General features: G+C 41.9%; 3 protein-coding genes across 7 annotated transcripts; 1 reads left to right on the forward strand and 2 right to left on the reverse strand.

The window, feature by feature from the left end:
• Positions 1-11: 11 nt before the first annotated feature.
• LOC113135737 (ataxin-2-like protein) lies at positions 12-11,950 on the reverse strand. 3 transcript variants are annotated; one of them, XM_026315977.2, is made up of 23 exons: positions 10,092-10,796; positions 9,114-9,150; positions 8,617-8,673; positions 8,254-8,325; positions 7,924-8,083; positions 7,395-7,516; positions 7,134-7,225; positions 6,703-6,951; positions 5,624-6,069; positions 5,434-5,520; positions 5,219-5,332; positions 4,957-5,037; positions 4,739-4,800; positions 3,716-4,068; positions 3,544-3,613; positions 3,232-3,366; positions 2,609-2,669; positions 2,077-2,258; positions 1,780-1,921; positions 1,468-1,577; positions 1,053-1,232; positions 768-930; positions 12-652 (listed from the first exon to the last, which is right to left on the reverse strand). In XM_026315977.2, exons 1-23 carry the CDS (start codon positions 10,202-10,204, stop codon positions 603-605), a joined length of 3,138 nt encoding a protein of 1,045 aa, XP_026171762.1. In that variant the 5' UTR covers positions 10,205-10,796; the 3' UTR covers positions 12-602. The 3 variants fall into 3 exon arrangements, with proteins under 3 accessions (XP_026171762.1, XP_026171764.1, XP_026171763.1); XM_026315979.2 differs by lacking the exon at positions 10,092-10,796 and adding an exon at positions 11,931-11,950 and having other exon boundaries at positions 13-652; XM_026315978.2 differs by having other exon boundaries at positions 13-652; positions 10,585-10,796.
• mto1 (mitochondrial tRNA translation optimization 1) lies at positions 10,904-16,125 on the forward strand. Its single transcript, XM_026315983.2, has 13 exons — positions 10,904-11,336; positions 11,847-12,049; positions 12,238-12,437; positions 12,530-12,647; positions 12,951-13,249; positions 13,543-13,655; positions 13,757-13,947; positions 14,165-14,295; positions 14,500-14,704; positions 14,932-15,103; positions 15,221-15,330; positions 15,509-15,666; positions 15,781-16,125. Exons 2-13 carry the CDS (start codon positions 11,860-11,862, stop codon positions 15,946-15,948), a joined length of 2,055 nt encoding a protein of 684 aa, XP_026171768.1. The 5' UTR covers positions 10,904-11,336; positions 11,847-11,859; the 3' UTR covers positions 15,949-16,125.
• LOC113135741 (tectonic-3-like) lies at positions 15,966-21,537 on the reverse strand. Of its 3 annotated transcripts, XM_026315987.1 has the most exons (15): positions 21,517-21,537; positions 20,072-20,485; positions 19,337-19,451; positions 19,153-19,250; positions 18,904-19,016; positions 18,669-18,777; positions 18,427-18,539; positions 18,299-18,337; positions 17,770-17,844; positions 17,559-17,678; positions 17,374-17,472; positions 17,180-17,283; positions 16,882-17,029; positions 16,534-16,668; positions 15,966-16,426 (listed from the first exon to the last, which is right to left on the reverse strand). In XM_026315987.1, exons 2-15 carry the CDS (start codon positions 20,400-20,402, stop codon positions 16,181-16,183), a joined length of 1,845 nt encoding a protein of 614 aa, XP_026171772.1. In that variant the 5' UTR covers positions 20,403-20,485; positions 21,517-21,537; the 3' UTR covers positions 15,966-16,180. The 3 variants fall into 3 exon arrangements, with proteins under 3 accessions (XP_026171772.1, XP_026171773.1, XP_026171771.1); XM_026315988.1 differs by lacking the exon at positions 21,517-21,537 and having other exon boundaries at positions 19,337-19,456; positions 20,137-20,641; XM_026315986.1 differs by lacking the exon at positions 21,517-21,537 and having other exon boundaries at positions 20,072-20,641.
• Positions 21,538-23,230: the final 1,693 nt, after the last annotated feature.

A 23,230-nucleotide genomic window follows, 5' to 3' on the forward strand; every position in this document is an offset into this window, starting at 1 on the left:
GGTCATTGTTGTTTTAATATTTTTTTTGTCTTGTCCATTTTTTTATTAATTATTTTTTCCTACAGGAGAGAAGAAGGACACAGGGTGGTTTTAACTACGAGATTGAGTTAAAAAAAGAAAAATGATTTGCTAAAAAAACCCTCTCTCCTCTTCAAATTCCTCCTTTTCATGCTGTATTCATGAGAATCCCATGGCAGTCTGTATTTCCATTCGTGCCATGGTACTTACAAAATCCCACAAGGCTAAAAACACATTTTTCTGGAAGATTAAGTGTCTGCTGCTGTTTATCCTGACTTGTCCACCAAGCAAGGTGCTTCCTTAGTCTGAAAAGGGAAGAGGTTGGAGAGAAGAGCCCGGTAGCAGCAGGGATACAACACTGCTGCTGTCCTCTGCTGCCTTCATCATTAGAATTTTAAAAATGGTCCTCCTCTTCTGGGGCTGCCACTGAGGTTCGTACTGATGAAGAACTTTGTAGCAGAAGAATAAGGTGCTGTGAGAGTTTTTGTCTTCTCTGTTCAGTCCGGTCCACACCTCCAGCAGCAGTGAGGATGTTGAGGCTCATGCCTTCGAACAGTCTGGGATGGTGCGGGAGTTAGAGGGGTTTAGTTTCCAGGTGGATGGAAGGGAGCAGGGTGCGTTTGTACCTGCATTGCTGTGGGAGGGAAAGAGGAAACAACTGTGAAACTTACATTTCAACAGAGAGTTGAAGTAGAATCACTTATTTGACTAGTCAAGGGAGGGGCTTTTCTTAGAATTATGTCTCGTACCTTGTGGATGTGTTATGTAGAAAGGTTGGTGTGCTCCTTGCTGAGGTCCATGCTGGGGAACTGAGCCAGGGCCCTGTTGAGGAGGGGGCTGTAACATCACTAACTGGTGCTGACCAGGGCTCCCTGAGTGGTGGGGACCTGACATGGCTCCTTGTACATGAGCCTTAAATACCAGGAGATGGTAGTTAGGTAAGAATAAAGGCTTCAAACTTAGGCTTCAAAGTATGACCAAGCTACAAGTTAAACATTTTCATGCTATGAAGAGGGAGAGCCAAGGATCCATACCTGTGCTATTTGTCCCAGGGGGTATGTGGGTGGGATACCCTGATGACTGTGGATACTGTAGCCCTGAATGGGGTAAGAGCCCTGTGGAGACGTGTGGCCTGGCGGCATGTTGGGTGGGGTGGGTGCTGACAAAGGTCCTGAGGGGTACAAAGACTGGGGCTGTGGGCCTGACTGGGTATTCTGAAAAGAAAAATCATGACATTAAAAGAAAAGCCTGGTCATTTAGTATAGTTGTAGTATTTTCAAGTCTCCATACAGACTAAAGCTGGTGTGTTTTCATTTTTGAACAACCATGATGAGATCTATGCAGACGAATAAGCTAATCCACGTTGGGAGATCATGTCCTTGAACAACACAGCAAATCTGTCTAGGAATATGTTTGGATATCCACCCAGTCCTGAAGCAAGCATCTTACCTGTCCAGGGCTAGGTGCAGCATGCTGGGGTGGGGGCTGGTTGCCTGTTGGGGTGCTGGAGGGCTGAGGCTGATGCACTGCACCTGAGTGGTGGGAGAAGGACTGTGCGGCTGCACAGAAAAGAGATCATTTGTGTCAGGATAATACTTTCAATGGAAAGGCCTCATTTTACTGTGGATATTTTAAGATGGAAGGATTGAGTTAACCAATAGTCAAGAACAGGCAATGTGATCTAAAATTTAATATTTTAACCTTGTGTACAATTATTTTGTGTTTCTGATCCATCATGCTACAAGGATTTGTTCGACTCACCATAGATGGCCTGTTGTGGTCCCTGAGGCCCATCTCCCTGTGCAGCAAACTGGGGGCCTCCTGGGGGTCCCAGGGCTTGTGGGTGTGGACCTGCACCTTGACCTATCATCCTGGCTCCACCCTGCAGCATGGAGTACATTGGCTGTAGACAAGGAGGAAAGGAGAAAATTAAATAAGCAGCTCTTATAAATAACAATGATGATAATGATAAATGGGTTTAATTGAATCATACTGCAAGTGCTCTGCCAACCATTTAGATCCTGAATTATAAAAGGGATCAGAGGGTAGCTGTCCTACCTGTCCAGGGTATGGTGTCATGGCCTGGATGACCTGCTGCTGGCCATACTGCTGTGGGTTGTAAGGAGGGTAGGACAGAGGGTAGGGGGATGCTACCAGTGGGGCTCCAGCTGCTGAGGCTGCAGCTTGCAGCATGGGGGGTGCTGAAGTACCATGGTCAGAGCGTTGAGCAACTATTGAACCTGATGGAAGCAAAGAATTATTAAAACAGAAAGAGGTTGAAACACTGCATCTTGAATTAACAGATAAACATACATACTTAAGAATGTAAAACATCTGTACAATATATGTCATTGCACTTTACCACTGGATGTTACAGCAATCATGACATTTCTATAATTTTACACCTTTTGGTGGAGGAGCTCTGATAATTTAAAGGTTTAACAAAAAGGCTCCAGTCTCACCACTATGTTTTGGGAAGTGAATTCCAACCCTTTAAATTACAATAGCAAATTAAAAACTTTATATTTAAACAGAAGCAACAAATCAAAATGACAGACAAAGCACTGGAAAGAAAGGTGCTAAATGTTACCTTTGGGCCTACTGTATTTTCCCTGGCTGACAGCAGACATGGTGTACTGATACACTGGTGGCTATGAGACAATAAGTTGCATTGAGAGAAATCAAATTAAAAGGTTAAACAGCAATTCTATTGATGAGCAGTTAATCTTTTCAGTCATTCTGTTAAGTAAAATGCCAAGAACATCTCAGATTAGTTTCTCAAATATTAACATTTACTTTTGGTATTCTGTGATAGTAAAATGATCGTCTTTGGATTTTAAACTGCTACTGCAGACACAACTTTGGGCTCAGAGTAAAAAATAGGCATCTTTATACAAGTTTCAGATTCAGTATAAAATCAAGTCACTTATAGTCACAATTTAGAGTAACAATAATAATGAATGACTGAATGCATTCTCAACAGGAACTGAATATTTGTACTGGTCAGTCAATCCAGCAGTTTTACAACACCTGTGTTTAGTCAGATGTCTTTGTAGAAAATACACTTGCTGTTAAAATGATGTATCCAGCAGTAATGTGTCAAGTCTAAAAAAAAAAAGGTTAGGTGCATTGTATGGCTGTTACTTCTAAACCTTTTGTAGAAAAGCTTAAATGTCTTTGGTAAGAAACACAGCTGTTTTTTCATTTATATACCTGCACAGAGTGGAGCTGCGATACATATGAGAAGTACTGTGTGTTGTAGAGTGGCCCTTGTCCACCTGGGTTCTGTAGGACCACTGGGCTTGGAGGAGTTGGGCGAGGGGGTGTTGGGGCAGTGTTGGGCTTTGACTGCAAAATAACCGGAGGCAAATAAATCTGCATGTCACTAAGCTAACACATTTTCTACACAACACTGCAATTTTCTACATATATTACACTTTTACTATAAGACATGTCACTGGGACCAAACAACATAATATACTCTAACCAATACAATCACAATTTAACAAGAAAGATTTGGCTTACCATAGCCATCTGAGGTTTGATAGGGTTGAACTCTTTAGCGTTGGGGTTTAAAGTTGATTTCTTAACTTGGCTAAAGGTTTTTTAAAAAAAAGAAAAAGAGAAAAGTGTTTAAACCAAAATAAGCAAACTTGCTAAGTTAACTATAAGAAATCAAATACTTTTCAAAACTCACTCTGCCACACCCTCTGTCCGCTCCGTAGTCTCAGACCTGACGTCCTCACTTCCTGGGGTCCTGGCTGGTTGTGGGGTGGCTGGTGACTGCCTGTCTGAAACAGGTGCTGGAGTGGCAGCTGTTGAGGCCCCAGGTGGGACTGTGTTCTCCTTGGTGGAGTCCTCAGCAGGGCCTGGTGATGGCTGAGGTTGGAGCTGACAGGGGCTGGGAGCTGGAGGCTGTGGTTTGGGCTCTGGGTGAGGGTCTGACTGGGAGGGTTTAGCTGTGCTGGGCTGGACGACCTCGCTAACGGCAGGAGGAGTTGCTGCTGCCGGAGAACTGGCAGAGCTCGAACTACCTCCACTTGGCTGGAGCTGGAAAGAAATGGAAGCAGGAGCTGGAACTTAAATATTTACAATTTTCTTTGAAAAATGACATCAGTGATTACCGGACCTATTTCCTTGTCAATTAACTTGCTTCAACCTTTAAATCATAGAACAGAACCATAAATACTTCAGTACTGGCACATTAATTCAACATCTTTGGACTTGGAAAATACTTAATTTCACTCTAAATGTCTTATTACCAAATAAAACTAGGCAAATGTCCTACAAAAATGCAGGGTAAGTCCTGCAAAAAAAGGGCAATTATGCCAGAGAAACTAACATTTCATCAAATACAGTATGTACAAATATTTGTCTTAAGAGTATCTTGAATCAGAATGTTACATAATGTTCTGGATATCATCTTCTCTATCAAGATAAAACAACTGTAAAAGTTTGCATTCAAATCAAATTCAAATGTTTGAAACTAAGAAATGTTATAACATAAGGGTATCTTACCACTCTGCTCCCCACAACACCAAGTAAAGACTGAGTAAACCAACTACTATTAAATTCCATGGGATTTGTGTTAATGGTCACAACCAAACAAATATGATCAGTGATTTTTTTTAAGTTAAGTACAGTCTGAGTACATGACTTTTTAATGTGGTTGCCATTTTTCCTCATTTCAAGCTTCATGGTAAGGCAGCTGAAATCTTACCCTGAATTCCTTGCCAAATTTCCGCAGCTCCTCAATCTGTGACCTTTGCTGAACCGAGGGAGCTGGTGGAGGAGAGAGGAGCCGAAATTTCATTAAACAACAAAATCTGTTTATGCTTTTAAACAAGGTTTGTGTGTCCTGATCAATATATTCACAATATACAATACAATATATTCCCACTGTTTAGCTGATATGATATTCTAGTCTCGTACACAGACCTTTATTAGTCTTGCTTTCCTCTGTGCTGCTAGGGCTCTCTGCTGAGCGTTCTTTTGCAGCTACACCAAGGATCTCATTCACTGTAGAGACAAGACAAACACCAAGCTAATTAGTTACAGTGTTTCATTAAATTGGACTTTCAGTATCTGTTGCTTACTGCTATGGACTGACTCTCTCATTGAAGCTCATGCCATTACAGAAAAGGTTTTGACTTTGATTTTAAACTAAGTACAACAACAGGAGATAGAGGTGAGACTGTACCATCTACATTGAACAGAGGGGTGGGGCCAGACGTCTTCTGGGCAGGCAGGGGGACGGACGATGTGTCCAAATAAGGCGTGTCCTGGGAAGCGCCTGATTTAGGAGAGCGAGTAGCTGGAAGGACATGAGAAGGAATAATAAGGTTAAGTTATTGACAGCTTGATAATACAGGAGAGGATTGCACAACAGTGTTTAATTAAAGGGCAGTAACTTACCTGTGGACTGAGAGTGTGAGTTTGGAGTGCGACCTGTTCTGCTCGACTGTGGAGGTCTTTGGACTTTAGGAGATGTTCTGGCAGAGACTGAAATACATGAAAAATCTTGAAGTTTTGCACATCCCATTCTGCCCTAGCAACATGCCCAGTTGCTTTTAAAACAACACATGATACTTGTTCACACACTTACCTCCATTAACAGGCCTGCCAGTATCAGATAGTGAGTGTGGGAGTGAGTGGGAATGAGGGACTGTGTGTCCATGTGGGGCAGGTGGACTGGCTGGGGAAGGGGCAGCAGAGCCAGAGGTTGGTGTACATGATATTCCACCAGGAGAAGCAGGTGTGTATGGGCTCACAGGACCAGAGCCTGGGCCTGGGCTAGGGCTTCCCTGGGGGTGTTGAGGAGCATAGGCTGTGCCTCTGCCTGACAGGGGGCTGCTTCTCTCTGATGGGGGAACACCAGGCTGGGGCCCTGAAGCAGAGGGCAGTGCAGGTCTGGGGGAAGAGGAAGATGGAGGGACCGAGCGGTAACCCCCGCTTAGGCGACTGTGAGTTTGAGAGCCACCAGGACCCCTATCACCTCGCTCCCGGTTCATCTCTCTCTGACGCTGAGGTAATGGAATGTACTTGCCCTCTCTGAAAGAAAGAACCAGAAAATGCATTCCACACAGTGAAAATGAACATTAGTGACAAGAAATCTAAGTTAACTTTTGCATAGGAACATGATGAAGTTAGATTGGGTGAGACTGTTTTGTTAGCAGCTGTTTCCAAGATCAAAAATAAGACTGAAGGTTTACCCAGTAGTTGTTCTGGGGCTTTTCATCATTCACACAATCGTCCTCAGTAGATTGAGTTTACCCAGTTGAAATATTGTGGGATAGCACTAAAACCTACAAAACTAAATGCCCCGTTAAAGAAAAATTGTTTGGTTAACTGGTGTTTCGAGTTGAGCCTTTTCCATTTGCTGAGGAAGGTCACATGACTCAATTAAAAGCTCCAGAAGAGCTATTTAGTAGACTGAGGCAGTATTGTTTTATCTAACGGGTAAATTGGGGTAATTTTAATTTGGATACTGGTTACAGCTTTTTGTTTATCTCTCCATCTATCTGGCTCTCTCTCTTCAAGCACTTTTCATTATTCTGAAAATAATGAAAAACAATGGCTGTGAGAATATAACTGAATCGTTCATGCTGCTGTAGTTTATGAAAGTGGAATGTAAAATAATACCTATAGCAAGATACCGTCCATCTATCTGACAAACCCTCTCACCTGCTGCTGGCTCCAGGGCTGTCACGGCCCCTTTCACGTTCTCTGTCACGAGGGCTCTCACGGCCTTTCTCTCGATCGCTGCCATCCCGTGCCACAGCGCTATATTTGTCCTCCTCACTTTTACCCTCTTCATTTTCCAGATTGACACGATGGCGATACTGAGGGCTGGACTCAATTTCACTTGCCAGGCGAGCGGCACGTGCCTCCCTCTGCCGATAGACCTCAGAGTTGCCTTTTTCCAACGGTACACTTAGCAGCAGAGCACAAAAAAGAAAAAAAGTCGACTGTAAAGATGACATAAAAACCTTGACAGAACCAAATGATCATGTTAAGCGCATCATATTGTTAAAATTATTGATTCATTAAGGTGATTGCACTGGACTCAGACATCTGATCAAAATAAATGTTTCCCTATCCCCATGGAAACTTACGTATACATAGAGAGGCTGGAATCATACGTTGACGTGACTCCATATTTCACTTCATTGAAACGGAACATCTCATTGGCATCCCATCCATTGGACTAAAGGGGAAAACAATGCACAAATTAATGGGGAAGTAAAATAATATAAATCTTTAGAGACATAAATTCAAAATCTAATAGAAAGTTTGTGTCAAAAGACTGAGGTTCGAATAATTTGTCCCATTTAATAGCTGGTTTGTATTACATTTCAAAGATACAGGTGACTCACTGCATCATTGTCTAGGTCATAATTTTCTCCATTGCTGTCTCCTCCCTCCCATCTCTGTAATACTTTCTCCTTGTGCTCTCCATTGATGCGACTGGAGCTGATGGCTGTGTCTGTGAAAGAATCTGATATCAAAGACAATATTAGACAAGATGAAACACTTTTGGCAAGACTCAGTATTTGCTTTCAATTCAAAGTATGAAAGTATGTCACTGATTATCTTTAATCATACTGCAGCATTTTTTTCTCCTCTTCACAAAGGTAAATTTATGCCTGTCCATCTTGACAAATGGTCAGGCTTGATAGGGTTGAGGGTCAAATGATCTATGCCTTTTAAAAGTTATCGTTTACAGCACCTAAAAAACACATTTACATTGAAACAATGTTCCTTTTAGCACAAATGCAGTCCTAAACGTATTTAACTTTTTTTTTTTTTTTAAAAGAAGAAACCATACATATCTAATACTAATAAACCGTAGGTTTGTATTCATTATTTTCATGCCCCAGCACTCTCCAGCATGTGTGTTTGTACCTCTGGTGGCAAAGTTGAGGTCAACGTCTCTGCAGATCATTGTAACCAAGTCCGAAGGGCTGAATATCATTGTGTCAGTGATGTCCTCCCTCCGTGGTGGAGATGATGTTGAGCTGTCCTCCCCGCTGCGTTTGTGTACAGCATCCACAGCCAACTCACACTACAAATCAAACATTAGAAAAGCAGAAGAAATGAGGTCTGTTTGAACAAAAGTAAAGGCCATATTTTCCCTTGACAGGAGTTTACCATTAGACCGACAGGATTATTTGTTGTGCTCCCTTAAATTTGCAGAGGGACAAGTGTGCTGTTTGCTCATCATGAGCTTCTTACCCGAGAACTTAGAGTCTTGAATATGCCTTCAAATACACTTCCATTCTTCACTCTAATGTCACAAGTGGAACCCTAAAAGAGAATGAATTTGATAAAATCGTTTTAATCATGAAATCAGTCAAAAACAAATTTAAATTTAAATTAGTAATACAGACAAAGCTGCAGATATACTGTACATATTGTCTAGACTATATTGTCTAGACATATTTCATAACTGTACATCAACCCTGTCACACATGATGTGCAGGAAATCATATGCTGATTTTCCCTGTCAAATGGTCAAAGGACTTTAACCAACAATCATGTTTTTAGATATTTTCATTTTGTCCTGGAAGGACACTGACAATAATTTAAATGACTCACCACAACAGCTGTGAGGAAATGAAGCATTCTAGCATTGTTGTACACACCATCAAACACCTGCCGATGGGGAAAACAATGATTCCACATGGAGATGACATATTGACAATTGCGACACTGAAATATTTGAAGGAACATCATCCAATGCTAAAAAACTTTGTGATCACGTGTTAACACTACAAAAAGATAGGATAGACAAACTCATTCCAAGTGCAAGGAAACACTAAGGTGATGAGCTGAATTACTTCCAATCGTCCCTGTAGTACAAGAAGCCCACTTATGATACAATGAACAGAAGTTTAACTCCCATTAGAGCAACTTTCATGGACTGATTATTTAAGATCATTATTATTTAGAGATGTGACGTGACGGTACTTTAATATACACATTTTTTTATTCCTGTAAAGTGCAATTTAAATGTGATGTTTGTAAAGGCAGGCATAATAAGCACTGCACACAACATGTTTTGTTGCCCTACTTTTCTATACCACAATACTTACCGGAGACGACTGGAAAGGCTTTGCAGAAGTTCGATTTCTGTGGAGAAAAAGCACAGTTCAAACATGTTTGTCTGCTTTGAAGCCAAAGGAGAACAACTTGTTTCCAAAGCATGTCAAGGCAGTGTCATGTTCCACTTTTACAACATGAGAAAAATCCAAATTTCTACTATAATGAAAATCTATATACAGTGTACAGTGGGTCCTTGAGTATCACCTATGGTGAATTATTACTTTACAGATGCTGTCCACCTTTCTTGTTTTAATGCAAGGCTTCCTGCTACCTGCCACCTTCCACTTTTATGGCAGAGCAAAAACACTGATATATCAATAAAGGCACTTTCTATATCAGAACATCTTAAACACAATGGTAAAAATGTACTTAGCCTATCCCTTCAAAACAGACCACAACTTTATGAAAACTGACTTCTTAGAGAAAGTAAAAGGAAAATCATAAATAATGGCAGCACTTTACAGGAAGAGCAATTTCAGCTACGTGCATTTAAAAAGGGAAACTGCATACATTGAATCACATACACGATTACAAAATCATGAATGAGAGAAACCTAACAGCATTTCAGTGAACAAATACTTATCTTAGACATTTAGACTACATATTAATGTTAATTATTGGGGCGTTATGTCGGGATTTGCTTAGCTACCCAGAGATATGGTGGCAAATATAACATTTTCTAGAATATGAAAGGCCAAATAAAGTTAGTATTGGTTATATGCGACTTTTTTTTTTTTTTGCTACTTAGTGCTTGAACTTGGACCCACCTCACATATTGGGTCACGGTTCAATTTAGGATTCTGATTGGTTCAGCAGCACTGACAATCTAACAAAGTATAATATCATTGGCCTTGAGAAGAGCTTTCCTTTCGAGACACGCCCACTTAGCCCAGCGCTTTAACCGGTAGGCCTCCAAGTCAAAGAACAATCCCCGGACTATCCTGAGAATATACCCCTAACTCGCTTACCTCCCGGCCGGTGTCCTGCTGCCGCTGACTGGGGATGACATACCGGTGGAGCCCGAGGTTCCGTTAGACGCCTTTCTCCCCCCTGAGCCGGGCTGCTGCTGTTGTTTCAGCATTTCGAAGCACAAGGCTTAGACAGTACCAAGTGTTCGCTAACTTATAAACACCGATACCTCCCAAAGTGAAGCTGCTTTAGAGGCCAACTATCTTTAGCAATATCACCTGTCCTGAGGAGCTCAGAGCCCGTGTCACCTCAATAGAGCCGGCGGTTGTAGCTAATCTTGCTAAGCCAATACCAGTCGCTTGTGGCCTACAATACAAAAGCTTAAACACCCCTTTATTTAAAGTAAATGTGTCATACAAGTTATCAGATTTTCCCCGGTTATATACTTTAGAACCACAGTAGTTTTGTGAAAGCGAGCGATAATAAAAGGACACGAGTTTCCGTGTAATTGTTTAGCAAGGGCTGGCTAGGTTAGCATTAGCATTAGCTCACTTCTAGCGCCTTCCCTCCGGGTTTTACTTTCTTCTCTCGGTCCTGTCGCCTTCACTCCGGCACCGCTGACCCTTCCGTTAAAAATAAGGTCTTAGCGTTACTGTCAGTTGCCTTGGGACGTTTAAGTTTTTCAGGTTTCTTACTGAAAACCTGCCGCGGTCGGTCAACACCACCTCTCGGTAGGTTCACTTGACTCAATCCGCGCGCGGCTGACTGGAAACCGGGTGAACGGGGGAAGGGGCGTTAACGTTCGCGCGCGCGCTTTTGACCTTACAAGTGAGCGCGCATACGTGGAATAACGTGTTCAGTGAATCGACATCTGATCTGTCATGATTAATCTCTGATATGAACAGGAAAGGATGGTTTCTGCTGTACACGTGGCAGTCATCACGCAAAATACCAATATTGTTTTGTTTACAAAGTCTCACTTTTATATTTATTGATTCACTATTTTGTTTGCGTGTTGATGTTGCTTGCTTCACTTTTTCCCCATTTCGTTCAAGTCATCAATAATTTGGAATATAAGTAAGACAAATAAGGGAAATGATCTGACCTAGCAGAACAGTGTTGTCAGTGCGCATATACACCAGCTATTACGACTGTAAGCTGCAAACAGCATGGCAGCCTCCATGAGGAGCCTTGTCTTATCTAGCAGGACCTTTGCATTTTTCACAGGGATCTTGAGGTTTTCTTGACTTTTCTACGAAAACCCACGAACCTTAGTTTTCGACCTCCCTCCCGCTGAAGAAACCGTAAGTACATGGAAGTTGAGTTCATTTGTTAGTTGCGTTGGACCTCTCCAAATTACATATAAATGTTAGGTGTAATGTACATCTGAAATTACATCTCAGTATTCTTTTGATCCCATGTAAAAGAAAACCACCTGAGAGATCTTATATATTATAGTTTGGCCTAAAGCTGTTTGGTAGACTACCTGTTTGAAAGATTAGTAGTTTGGTCACTGAGGACTTGGATGCAGCTGATTTAAATTTCTGGATTTCAATAGTGCCATTGGAGGAAACCTAATTTCTAAGTACAGTTGATTAACTTTAATTTTCTATAACTGATCTTTAGTTGCACTGGATTTGATATGTTAACCTTTGATACTTTTGTACATCCTAGCAAAAGTACTTTTATGCTAAATAAAAGTTATTGCAACAGATCATTATGTAAATCCTGAATAACATACTGTAGGATTAAACCAGTTCTGCCCTAACTTAGTTTTTCCTCTCTTTCTTTAAATCTAACCTTCATTTTGACAGGTGTGTATCTCACATGTTGACAAAGAAGCTTCCCTCCCTGCCCAGTTTCCTGTTACTGGTTTCCAGACGTGCCAGTCACCTTACCAGACAGCAGTATGATGTCATTGTTGTGGGTGGGGGCCATGCAGGCACGGAGGCGGCGGCAGCAGCAGCCAGAGTGGGAGCTGAGACTCTCCTGGTCACACAAAAAATACAAACCATTGGTGAGAGAAAAAGGGTTTTGTTAATTAAAAAGACAGTTCTTTTACTTCTCAGTGAAATCCCCCCATTAAGATACTTTTGAGGTTATTTATCGAGGTTTGGCGTGAGCTGTGTTAAGAATGAAAATATACAGATTCTTGCCTCTTCTGGCTTCATGGTTTAAAAACAGTGCGGTCCTTCTGTTCCTCAGGTGCACTGTCCTGTAACCCGTCTCTGGGAGGAGTAGGGAAGGGTCAGCTTGTGAAGGAGGTAGATGCTCTGGATGGGCTGTGTGGTCGAGCAGGCGACTGGGCAGGAATTCACTTTACCATCCTGAATCGTAGAAAAGGCCCTGCTGTGTGGGGCCCAAGAGCCCAGCTGGACCGTCAACGCTACCGAGAATTCATTCAGGTATCACATACACAGACGTAAGACAAGGTTTTGTTTTTGTATGTTTAGTATAAGAGAAGTTTGTCTGTGAATAAACTGATATTCTCATTTAGTCTGAGCTGCTGGGCACTCCGAGGCTGACTGTGTTGGAGAGCTCGGTGGAGGAGCTACTGGTGACAGAACCAAACCCAGAGAAGACCGGACGGCACAGAGTCGCAGGGATACGTCTGGGTAGGAAGACAGTGACAGCTCTCTTTGAAACGTCACGCTAGCTATTTTTATCCCACTATTACAATTAGGCTTTACATGATATTTTGCTAAATCATGGTTAGTTTGCCTTTACTTGTTAATTAGTCACTGCAGTAGGATTCTAATCTGTGACAAATATTACTTGTTTTGTTAATCTGTACTCTGGAAAGATGTGCCATTTAATGGTTGGCACATATATTTCAAATGATCAGTTGGTAGTGACACAGAAAAGTGGTCTGTTAATCAGTTTATGATTCTTTTGCACTTCTCTCAACATCTTCTCAGCAAATGAAACCCATGCGATCTCAGCCAGCTCTGTTGTCCTTACTACCGGTACTTTCTTGTCTGGCTCCCTTTTCGTGGGCCAAACCACTTCTCCTGGGGGTCGCATTGGTGATGCTCCATCAAGTGCTGGACTGTCCCATACGCTGAAGGAGAGGCTGGGGCTCAGGATAGGCAGACTGAAGACAGGTACCCCTCCCAGGATTGTGAAGGACTCAGTAGACCTATCCCTGGCTGAGCTTCATCCTCCTGACGGGCATCCGACTCCATTCAGCTTCTTGAATACACACACACGTTGCAAGGTAAAATTCACATGAAGTACCATTTCCAGGTCATTTTTTAAAATTTATAAATTCATTCAATGCAACTAAGTGCAGATCATTGTGATTTAACAGTCACAAGAGGTTTTTAAATGGCTGTGATATAAAAGAAGGAAATCCTTACATTTGAGAAGCTGAAACCAAAATAAAGCACTATTCAAGTATCAAAATTTGTCACTTCCAAAAACGTCACTGACATCTACAATATGTCCTTAGTTGTTCCAAGTGCTCTTTCTTATTTATGAATGCTTTATTTTGAAATAAACATGCTACAGCCTGAAGAGCAGCTACCTTGCTACCTGACCTATACTACCCCTGGTGTGGAAAGAGTGGTGAGGGAGAGTCTTCATCTCAACTGTCACATACAGCAAGACACTAAGGGTCCCAGGTAAATACACTAAGACACAAATACACAATGGAAATGTTAGATGTTGTTCTCCATGGGTGCTGATTGTTAAAAGGAATAAGTCAGGTCCTCATTGCTCACAGATATTGTCCTTCCATCGAGTCGCGGGTGCTACGCTTTCCAGGCCGGAAGCACCAGGTGTGGCTGGAACCTGAGGGTGTGACCTCTGACCTCTTGTACCCTCAGGGTCTGTCCATGACCATGCCCCCTGACAAGCAGCTCTGTCTCATCAGAGAAATCCCTGCCATGCACAGAGCTGAGATCCACACACCAGGTACATGGGCTGAATCCCCTTTGACCTGCCTCAGTATCAGTTATTTAAAATGATACAGCACACCTACTGTTTCCCTGAAATTACAGGCCACAGCTCATTTATTCATTTCATGATCTTAAGAGTTTTTAAATGACAGAAATATGTTAAATAATTTGCTGCTTTTCTGCACTTGATCGATCTGACAGTCAGACATTATACTGTTTGTGGGGTTTCCTAGGTTATGGTGTCCAGTATGACTTTGTATGCCCCACTCAGCTGAGCCCTGCCCTACAGGTGAAAAGCACCCAAGGTCTTTTTCTAGCTGGGCAGATCAACGGAACAACAGGGTACGAGGAGGCTGCTGCACAGGTAGCTGCTTTCCTAATTGCATAAAATAACAGCAGTTATCTTAAATGTGGGTGCAAATTCTGGTTTGTATTCCACCCCTCACTACCTCTTACTCATGTTCAGGCAAATGTTGGTGATCTTGTTTGTACTAAGTAGGATCAAAAGATCAACAAGCATTACTTACCATATGAATGTGAGGGAAACTTTTTCTTTCTGTCTGTGCAGGGCCTGTGGGCAGGGGTGAACGCTGCTCGCTGGGCACTCTCCATGCCTCCAGTGGCACTGTCTCGGACCGAGAGCTACATCGGTGTTCTCATTGATGATCTGGTGAGTCGAGGTGTTACAGAGCCCTACCGCATGTTCACCAGCCGGGCTGAGTTTCGAACCTCTCTAAGACCAGACAATGCTGACCTTCGCCTCACTCTGAAAGGTAGGTATAGTGTCTGGGATTTCAGGCAAACTGTGCTAGCCTAGAGAAATATAAAATGGTTTCGACCTCTCCTTTGGCTGCTGTGTACAGATATGTCTTCGATTTTTTTTTTTTTTTTTTTTTTTTTTTTTTTTTTTTTTAAAACACATGGTGTGTAAAAGGTCCCACAGGTTCTTTGTGTTACCTTCTATTAGTTTTTCTCTTCTCTCTTTCATTAACTTTGTCAGGGTTTGAGGAGGTGGGATGTGTGTCTTCACTGCGCTATACAGAAGCTATAAGAGTGAGGGATAATCTCCAGGATGCAATGGAAGCCCTTGAGACTCTTGCTCTGTCCACCACCACCTGGAGAAAAAAGCTGCCAAACATTCATATAAGTGAGAACAAGAACACGAGTTTGACGTGAGTGTCAAATAATGTGAAATCACCAGTGTAATGTACCGAATATGCAGTGTTAAAAATATCAGCTTTAGATGCAGTTGAAGCACATATGTAGTCACTGTGTGGTTCCTTTTTCAGTGGTATGAATCTGCTGCAGTACAGCGACGTGTCCTTTGAAATGTTGGCATCTGTCTTCCCGGAGTATCTTTCAGCTTATTCAGAATTCTCACAAAGACTCAAGATAGAGGGTAAAAACTCATTTTTGCAATGTCAGGATAATGTGGAAGGAGAATCTTGCCTCAAGTCATATGAATCAACATCCGGAATAACTGTTATTCTTCTACATTGCCTTTAAATGTTAGTATTATGCTCTTTAGGCTGCCAAAACATAATTCATTCTGTGAAACCGTACTGTCTGTCATGTAGCTGTGTACAGGCCTCACTGTGACCTCCAGAAGAAAGAGATTGAGAGAATTCAGAAGGAAGAGAACATGTCTCTCCCTCAGGACATCGACTATTTGTCCCTGCCAGTGTCTATGTCCCAGGAAGTGAGAGACATTCTGAACAGAGTTCGACCCAGCACTGTGAGTCTGCACATTCATATTAAATTAGTGGAGTATTTATTGTCCCTTTGTTCATTTTTATATTTTAAAAGTAATTCTAAATTACTGTACATTTTGTACTGTTATATTCTCCAGCTGGGTGCTGCTACACGTTTGCAAGGCATAACTCCTGCTGCAATAGTCCATCTCCTCAACTATGTGCGCCACATAGGGCAAATGGAGAGAACACAAGGAAAACAAACAGACCAAAAGGAGGATAGTGAAGAGGAGCTGTGTGCAAGAAACGCCTCTCTACCCCAGTGACACGACGACTCATTAACTGTCTTTTAAAACTCTGTTATTGCTGAAAATGTACAGAACAATAAATTAAGGTATTTAGGAATATGTGCCTTTTTCATGTCTCACTTAAAGTGGATAAGCCTTTATATTGTAAAAAAGCAAAATACATCTAACACATTAAATTCATTTCCTATAATTTAACATTACCTAGAAATGTCAAAAGTTCTCTGACTCCACTGTTACCTTCAGTGTCCAGCTACCTAGTGAAAAATTCTAATCCTGTTATCAAAATGACTGTGAACAGCATAAAACTCCATGTGACCTTTACAGTGACACTGCTGTTCAAAACAATGTGCCCGTCCAGCTCCGCAGTGCCTCTAGTGAAGAAACCAAATGGAAACTTCCAGTTGGGCTGAGGTGAACCCCTGGGGGGTTCTGGGTAAACTGTAGTGTCAACAAATGTTACTTCAGTGGTTAGAGACAGAGGGGATGACACAGGACACTGCAAAAGAGACAGGAGGAGAGTGTATGGACATTTTTGTGGAAGTGTAATGTGTCTTGCACACAAAAGAAGAATTTTTGGTGGTGAGAGAGTGTACATGTGCTTACCTTGATATTTTGACATTGGAAAAGGTATTTGGCCCCCAGGATATAGTTCTGGAAAAGGTCTAAAGAACCCTGGCGAGCCCACAGCACTCTAATTGAAAGAGACTTGGGGAGGACGCAGCCTGTTTCACATGTTTCCTGAGTAAGGGAATAAATACATTTTTGTAAATGGAAGAAACACAAGTGTACAGATTAAAGCCACAGAGCAGTCAAGTCTAACAGTCTTCAAGTCCCACTGTACTTGGGCACACAGCAGCAGATTTTTAAGGTCAGGGCCCACAATGCTTCAGATAATCCAAAACCATAATACTGAGTTATTAAACTTTATTTTGTTAACCCATTCATCTGTACCTTCATGCTGATGGGACACTCCTGGGCAATGACTCTTGTCCAGTTCAGTTGGGAGCCTGAGTTCATGGCTATCTCGTCAGGAATAGCAGTTCCTTGCAAGATCTCATAAATCTGGGAGTGCAGCACTGAACAGTCATTAGATGGGGAACTAGGCAGCAAATGAGGAGAAAGAAATGGATGAGAGTTACATACGTGACAGGTTAAAACTTAACATTGTATTTTAAATACTGCGAATGATTTTCAACACCACCGCCACTCCTTTCCATAATGGTGGTGATGTAAAAGAGTGTGGTCTCACCTGAATGCGCAACCAGTTATAGTGTTGTGTGTGAAGAGGATGGGTGCTCGTCTGCTGGGGTCAGACGAACACTCCCCGCTTGGGGAGACCCCCACCGTGGTCAGCTTACTCTGTCAAGGAATCATGATGCATACCAAACCTAGCTGGTTAAATGCAAATATAAGCTAAGGATAAATTCATGATGTGAAGGATACAGGTGTCATTTCTCTAATGAAACGACCGATGACAGGAGAACCCACTCTGAGTCCGGTTGATGGGATTGGTTCTCTTGGAGTGGGGTTGGGTGTGGCCAACTGCAATAAACAAATGGCATTAGCATTAGAGATTGAATCCATTATTCATTCAGTGTTTGACAACATCTTGGGTTTAAACAGGCTACCTTGAACAGCACAGAGTGTGTCTGCGACAGTAACTGATTTGGATCCACATCACCTAAGATTACATTCACTGTGGCGTACTTGAGTTCTCCTCTGCTTGTGTATCCTATGACAAACTCCACCTGTGACAGAATGAGGAACAGCAGAACTGAGTATATTTGTTAAATTAGATCTGAATTTTAACAACAACCAATAGTAATATCATATGCTCACCTTTTTCACTACATTAATACAGGAGTTGTTTTGTTGACTTGGTGCGGGCCAGTCTGACAGGGGAGTAACTGGGATCTGAAACCAGAGTTAGCACAGCTTCTTTAATTCAGAAGACAAAAGACAGTACCTCAAATTGCATCACCTACTAGTACAAAACATTCATTTTTAAATTTTAATACATTTTAACAGAGCAAGGTTGGGTGTTTCTCCTGTTTCCAGTCTTCATACAAAATAGTTTGATGTATATACTGTTCTTCTCTAAACACTAGTTAATGGTTAATCTCTAGTGTTGACCCTCATAACCTTCAAATGTAAACAAAATCAGCATTAAGCAACACATGGTCATACTTGTTACGTATTGTTTAGACATGGACACACATTGAGAAAATAGGTCAGGATCTATCTCTTTAAAAAAAACACATATTAAATAATACTGTAAATGCAGCCTAAGTATTTTTTTCTGCTAAGTATTACAAAAACTCTACATTCCATTGTTGGCTAGGTCATAGTTTCTCTCCACGTGACTTACCAGAAACGTTGACACAGGTTCTGTCTCGACTTTTGGAGTCTATAATAAAAAAAGCGGCATTGTTATCCTTTCTGCTGTGAGATTCTCACCAGTACTTATTTACAATGAAATTTCAGCTGGATCTCCACCTTAATCAGCCTCAGGTCAAAGAAGTAGGAGCGGGCACTGAGATTTGGGTCTGTGGTGCACGACTGAGGGGTCAACATGCGAGTACAAGACAGAGACACAGACCGCAAGAACCCTGCAAGCAAAGCATAACAGAATCAGTGTGTTGACTGTTTATACAGATTGTAATATCATTCGTATATATGCCTGCAGATTGCCTCTTATGGATGGAGTTTAACATACTTTTTATGTGATAAGTCCTTACTTGCAGGGTTGTGGTTCATGCAGAATGCAGTAGCTATCCCTGGACCCGGCTGGCGAAGAAAACCCCGCACAGATGAGCTCGAGAGGTAGGTTTGGATGACATCATCAGCCTGGAAGAAATAAATGCATAGATGCATACACCAATTCACCATTAAATTACATTAGCACATTCAAATCTCAGAAGTTTAACATTTTGTTTCTATGGATACAATACTGTGAGCAAAAATCTATCTTACCCTGTAGAAAGCTCTGCTGTGGACGATGCTTGCAGGTGTTGGTGGTGAGAAGTGGTAAGAGTCTCCTAAAGCTGGATACTGAGAAACCACTGAGAGAAGCTGGGGTGCATCATCTGCAGGGAGAGATTAAAAAAATACTGACTTTTAACAGCATTTTCCATATAACTGTATCACAAATTCTCCTGTGATAGAATTGGCAATTGTTAAACTATATTTTTGAATTTAAATGTCCTTACTAAAGATATTTACCTTGAGAACGGACGCAAAACAAAGAGTCAGTCTCAGTGACGAGAGATGAATTCACGTTGGCTCTGAACATCAGCCATTTCTCAATGCAAACTCCCGACCTGCAAATAAAAAGTTCAGTGTTTTAAATGCTAAAGAAAATGTCACCTTATGCGCTACAACTTCAGAGCCTGTCCAGAATACTTACACCGACTTCTGTGGACATCCAGTGAACACAGTACTCAAGTTGGCAACACCACAATCAACTGTGTCACAACAGCAGCCAATGTCACAGAAATCAGGGGTTAAATCACAGAGACAACCTGGATAACAACAGAAAAGACTTGTGTTAGTCACAACAACAATAACGTTTAATATACGAGTGTTTACTTTCTGCTTTTAATTCAGCTAAGACTTCATTTCTGATGTCTTTGGTGCGCCTGAATTGAAACATCCCACACTTTCAACAATAAATATGTGATCAGCCATTGATCCACAAACTGGGAAGACAAGTCCTGCAGTCTGACTTGCATAAATAGTTTTGATAGGTCATAGAGTAGATCAGAAACATTTAACATACCATCAAAACAAGAGGTGATAGTGTAACAAACAAAAGAGTGCTGCAGAATAAGATAGGATAAACTTTATTCATGGCAGTGTGGATGAAGGATCTCCTCTATGGTCCAGTCCTGCAGCTCAGTGAGGTGAGTCGTCCACTGCAGCTGCTTCCTTGCTCTATCAGGATGTTGTGATGGGGATGATCAGTGCATTCCAGGATGGTCTCTACCAGTTTGTCCAGATGCCTTGCATCCTTCCCAGACTGCAGCATAAAGCTGCACACTTGCGTCCATAGTTTGGTAAAACAAGTGCAGCATCTTCCTGCAGACGTATAAGGACCTAAGCTGCCTTAGGAGGAAAAGTTCAATGAAAACACAGTCTTTACCTTCTGGAGCCACGACAGGTCGGACGGTGACTGCAGTGGGAGCTTCAGACGCAGCCGTAGCTGGAGTGGAGTCCGGAGTGGAATCCACGGTGCCCGCCTCAGTGGTCCCGACCCTGGTGGTGTCCATGGCGGTGCCCGCCTCAGTGGTCCCGACACTGGTGAAGTCCACTGTGCCCGGAGCGGGGGTCGCTGAGACTAAGGGTTCCCTGTTTGTTGTGCCGGCATTGGTCGTTGCAGTAAACGGCGATTCTGTGGCTGCGTTTACCAAATGTGCACACAGGACGATGATTATGTGACCTGGACGGCACCACCGGAGGAAATCCATGTCCATGGATAGCTAATGTCGACTACAACATTAGCTGGAAAAAAACATCTTCTAGGTCGCTCGTCACACCTTCAGACCCACGGAAGCATCTAGGAAAATAAATCTTTTTAAATTTAGCTTAATTTATCAACTCATACAGCAATAATGTTTTCCAATGAAAGATTTAAATATTCATGCTAATAAAGTAGCTAATACGCCAAAGTTCCTGTTACTAGGGAAGTTGTCATGGAAACTTCCGTTTCTACGACAATACTACCGTAAAACTTGTGAAAGACAAGAAAGACATAATGGCCAGAGCCACCATCGAAGAGTTCAAGGAAAATCTGATAACAGTTTGTAAACATTTGCCATCATGGCTTCATAATCGATGAAAAGCCAGTGTGTCCTGTCAAGTTTCAGATTTATATTTTAAAGTGAGTGAGGAAAGTGACAAACTAATCATGTCAAACTGTGCACAACATTTTGTGCAGTGTTGGTCACACATCCAAGTAAAACAACCAAGTATGAAAACGAATGACAAGCAGAACAACTTTTAAGTGGAGGGAGACTAAAGCTTCAAGTAGGAGCTGAAGAGGGATCATAACGGGAATAATTTATAGAATATTTTTCAAATTGGTGAAGGGATTAGGAGAAACATTATGTATATGCAACAGAGAAAAACAACCAGAAATAGGGCTGGACCTTTCACCCTGATATTTTTGATACAATTCTAAAGAGAGTTTATTTATGCACTGAAAAGCTCAAAGAGATTTATTACTGGATATACAAATAAAAAATATGGTTTATTGTTTCTACACTCTGCGTAGTGGTTATCAGTTCATTGTTCTCATTGTTTTGTCATGGACAAAGGTGTGTTTCAGCCGTTTCAGTACGGAAGGAATAGGCTAAATCCTGTTCCCCAACATTTAATGTTTCATCAGATTACTGGTTCTTTGTTTTGTTTGCGTAATTCTCGCGTGTGACGGTTAATTACATGGCACGCAATACCAAACAAAGCCTAGTGAGCTACTATTTTAATTGTCTGACTATGACCAAGCCTGAGATACTGCCCTGAGCGGTCTATGTAGGTTCATGTAAGGAGTGTAAACAGATTAAATCACATTCCTCGATATCCTCTTACCTTGAATCAACCAGGTTTAACCATTTGTAGTAGAAACACCAGGCAAACCAAGCTAAGATTCTTTTACCTGCTCCACCAGCCTGGAGCTTCTCCTGTATTGTGAAATTTTAATAATAACAAAAAATAGTAGATAACTTTTCACATATACAGTGGGTACGGAAAGTATTCAGACCCCTTTAAATTTTTCACTCTGTGTCATTGCAGCCAAAAAAGTTCATTTTATTTCTCATTAATGTACACTCAGCACCCCATCTTGACAGAAAAACACAGAAATGTAGAAATTTTTGCAAAGTTATTAAAAAAGAAAAACTGAAATATCACATGGTCATAAGTATTCAGACCCTGTGCTCAGTATTGAGTAGAAGCACCCTTTTGAGCTAGTACAGCCATGAGTCTTCTTGGGAATGATGCAACAAGTTTTTCACACCTGGATTTGGGGATCCTCTGCCATTCTTCCTTGCAGATCCTCTCCAGTTCTGTCAGGTTGGATGGTGAACGTTGGTGGACAGCCATTTTTAGGTCTCTCCAGAGATGCTCAATTGGGTTTAGGTCAGGACTCTGGCTGGGCCAGTCAAGAACGGTCACAGAGTTGTTCCGAAGCCACTCCTTTGTTATTTTAGCTGTGTGCTTAGGGTCGTTGTCCTGTTGAAAGGTGAACCTTCAGCCCAGTCTGAGGTCCTGAGCACTCTGGAAGAGGTTTTCTTCCAGGATATCTCTGTACTTGGCCGCATTCATCTTTCCTTCAATTACAACCAGTCGTCCTGTCCCTGCAGCTGAAAAACACCCCCACAACATGATGCTCCCACCACCATGTTACACTGTAGGGATTGTATTGGGCAGGTGATGAGCAGTGCCTGGTTTTCTCCACACATACCGCTTAGAATTAACGCCAAAAAGTTCAATCTTGGTCTCATCAGACCAGAGAATCTTATTTCTCATAGTCTGGGAGTCCTTCATGTGTTTTTTGGCAAACTCTGTGCAGGCTTTCATGTGTCTTGCACTGAGGAGAGGCTTCCGTTGGGCCACTCTGCCATAAAGCCCCGACTGGTGGAGGGCTGCAGTGATAGTTGACTTTGTGGAACTTTCTCCCATCTCCCTACTGCATCTCTGGAGCTCAGTCACAGTGACCTTTGGGTTCTTCTTTACCTCTCTCACCAAGGCTCTTCTCCCACGATTGCTCAGTTTGGCTGGACGGTCAGGTCTAGGAAGAGTTCTGGTCGTCCCAAACTTTTTCCATTTGAGGATTATGGAGGCCACTGTGCTCTTAGGAACCTTGAGTGCTGTAGAAATTCTTTTGCAACCTTGGCCAGATCTGTGCCTTGCCACAATTCTGTCTCTGAGCTCCTTGGGCAGTTCCTTTGACCTCATGATTCTCATTTGCTCTGACATGCACTGTGAGCTGTAAGGTCTTATATAGACAGGTGTGTGCCTTTCCTAATCAAGTCCAATCAGTTTAATGAAACACAGCTGGACTCCAATGAAGGAGCAGAACCATCTCAAGGAGGATCAGAAGAAATGGACAGCATGTGAGTTAAATATGAGTGTCACTGCAAAGGGTCTGAATACTTATGACCATGTGATATTTCAGTTTTTCTTTTTTAATAAATTTGCAAAAATGTCTACATTTCTGTTTTTTTCTGTCAAGATGGGGTGCTGAGTGTACATTAATGAGAAATAACATGAACTTTTTTGATTTTGGCAAATGGCTGCAATG

Source organism: Mastacembelus armatus, chromosome 19 (assembly GCF_900324485.2).
Source record: "Mastacembelus armatus chromosome 19, fMasArm1.2, whole genome shotgun sequence".
Lineage (NCBI taxonomy): Eukaryota > Metazoa > Chordata > Actinopteri > Synbranchiformes > Mastacembelidae > Mastacembelus > Mastacembelus armatus.

Excerpts from the sequence above, each read along its gene's own strand:
- LOC113135737 (XM_026315977.2), bottom strand. The coding sequence starts at position 10,204 with ATGCTGAAACAACAGCAGCAGCCCGGCTCAGGGGGGAGAAAGGCGTCT. Across the intron at positions 6,070-6,702 it reads AGCCCTGGAGCCAGCAGCAG|AGAGGGCAAGTACATTCCAT; the intron begins GTGAGAGGGTTT and ends TCTTTCTTTCAG. Across the intron at positions 1,922-2,076 it reads TGACACCATACCCTGGACAG|CCAATGTACTCCATGCTGCA; the intron begins GTAGGACAGCTA and ends CCTTGTCTACAG.
- mto1 (XM_026315983.2), top strand. The coding sequence starts at position 11,860 with ATGTTGACAAAGAAGCTTCCCTCCCTGCCCAGTTTCCTGTTACTGGTT. Across the intron at positions 12,050-12,237 it reads ACAAAAAATACAAACCATTG|GTGCACTGTCCTGTAACCCG; the intron begins GTGAGAGAAAAA and ends TCTGTTCCTCAG. Across the intron at positions 14,705-14,931 it reads CCTTCGCCTCACTCTGAAAG|GGTTTGAGGAGGTGGGATGT; the intron begins GTAGGTATAGTG and ends TAACTTTGTCAG.
- LOC113135741 (XM_026315987.1), bottom strand. The coding sequence starts at position 20,402 with ATGGACATGGATTTCCTCCGGTGGTGCCGTCCAGGTCACATAATCATC. Across the intron at positions 18,338-18,426 it reads TTGACCTGAGGCTGATTAAG|ACTCCAAAAGTCGAGACAGA; the intron begins GTGGAGATCCAG and ends TTTTTATTATAG. Across the intron at positions 16,669-16,881 it reads AGTGTCCCATCAGCATGAAG|GAAACATGTGAAACAGGCTG; the intron begins GTACAGATGAAT and ends TCCCTTACTCAG.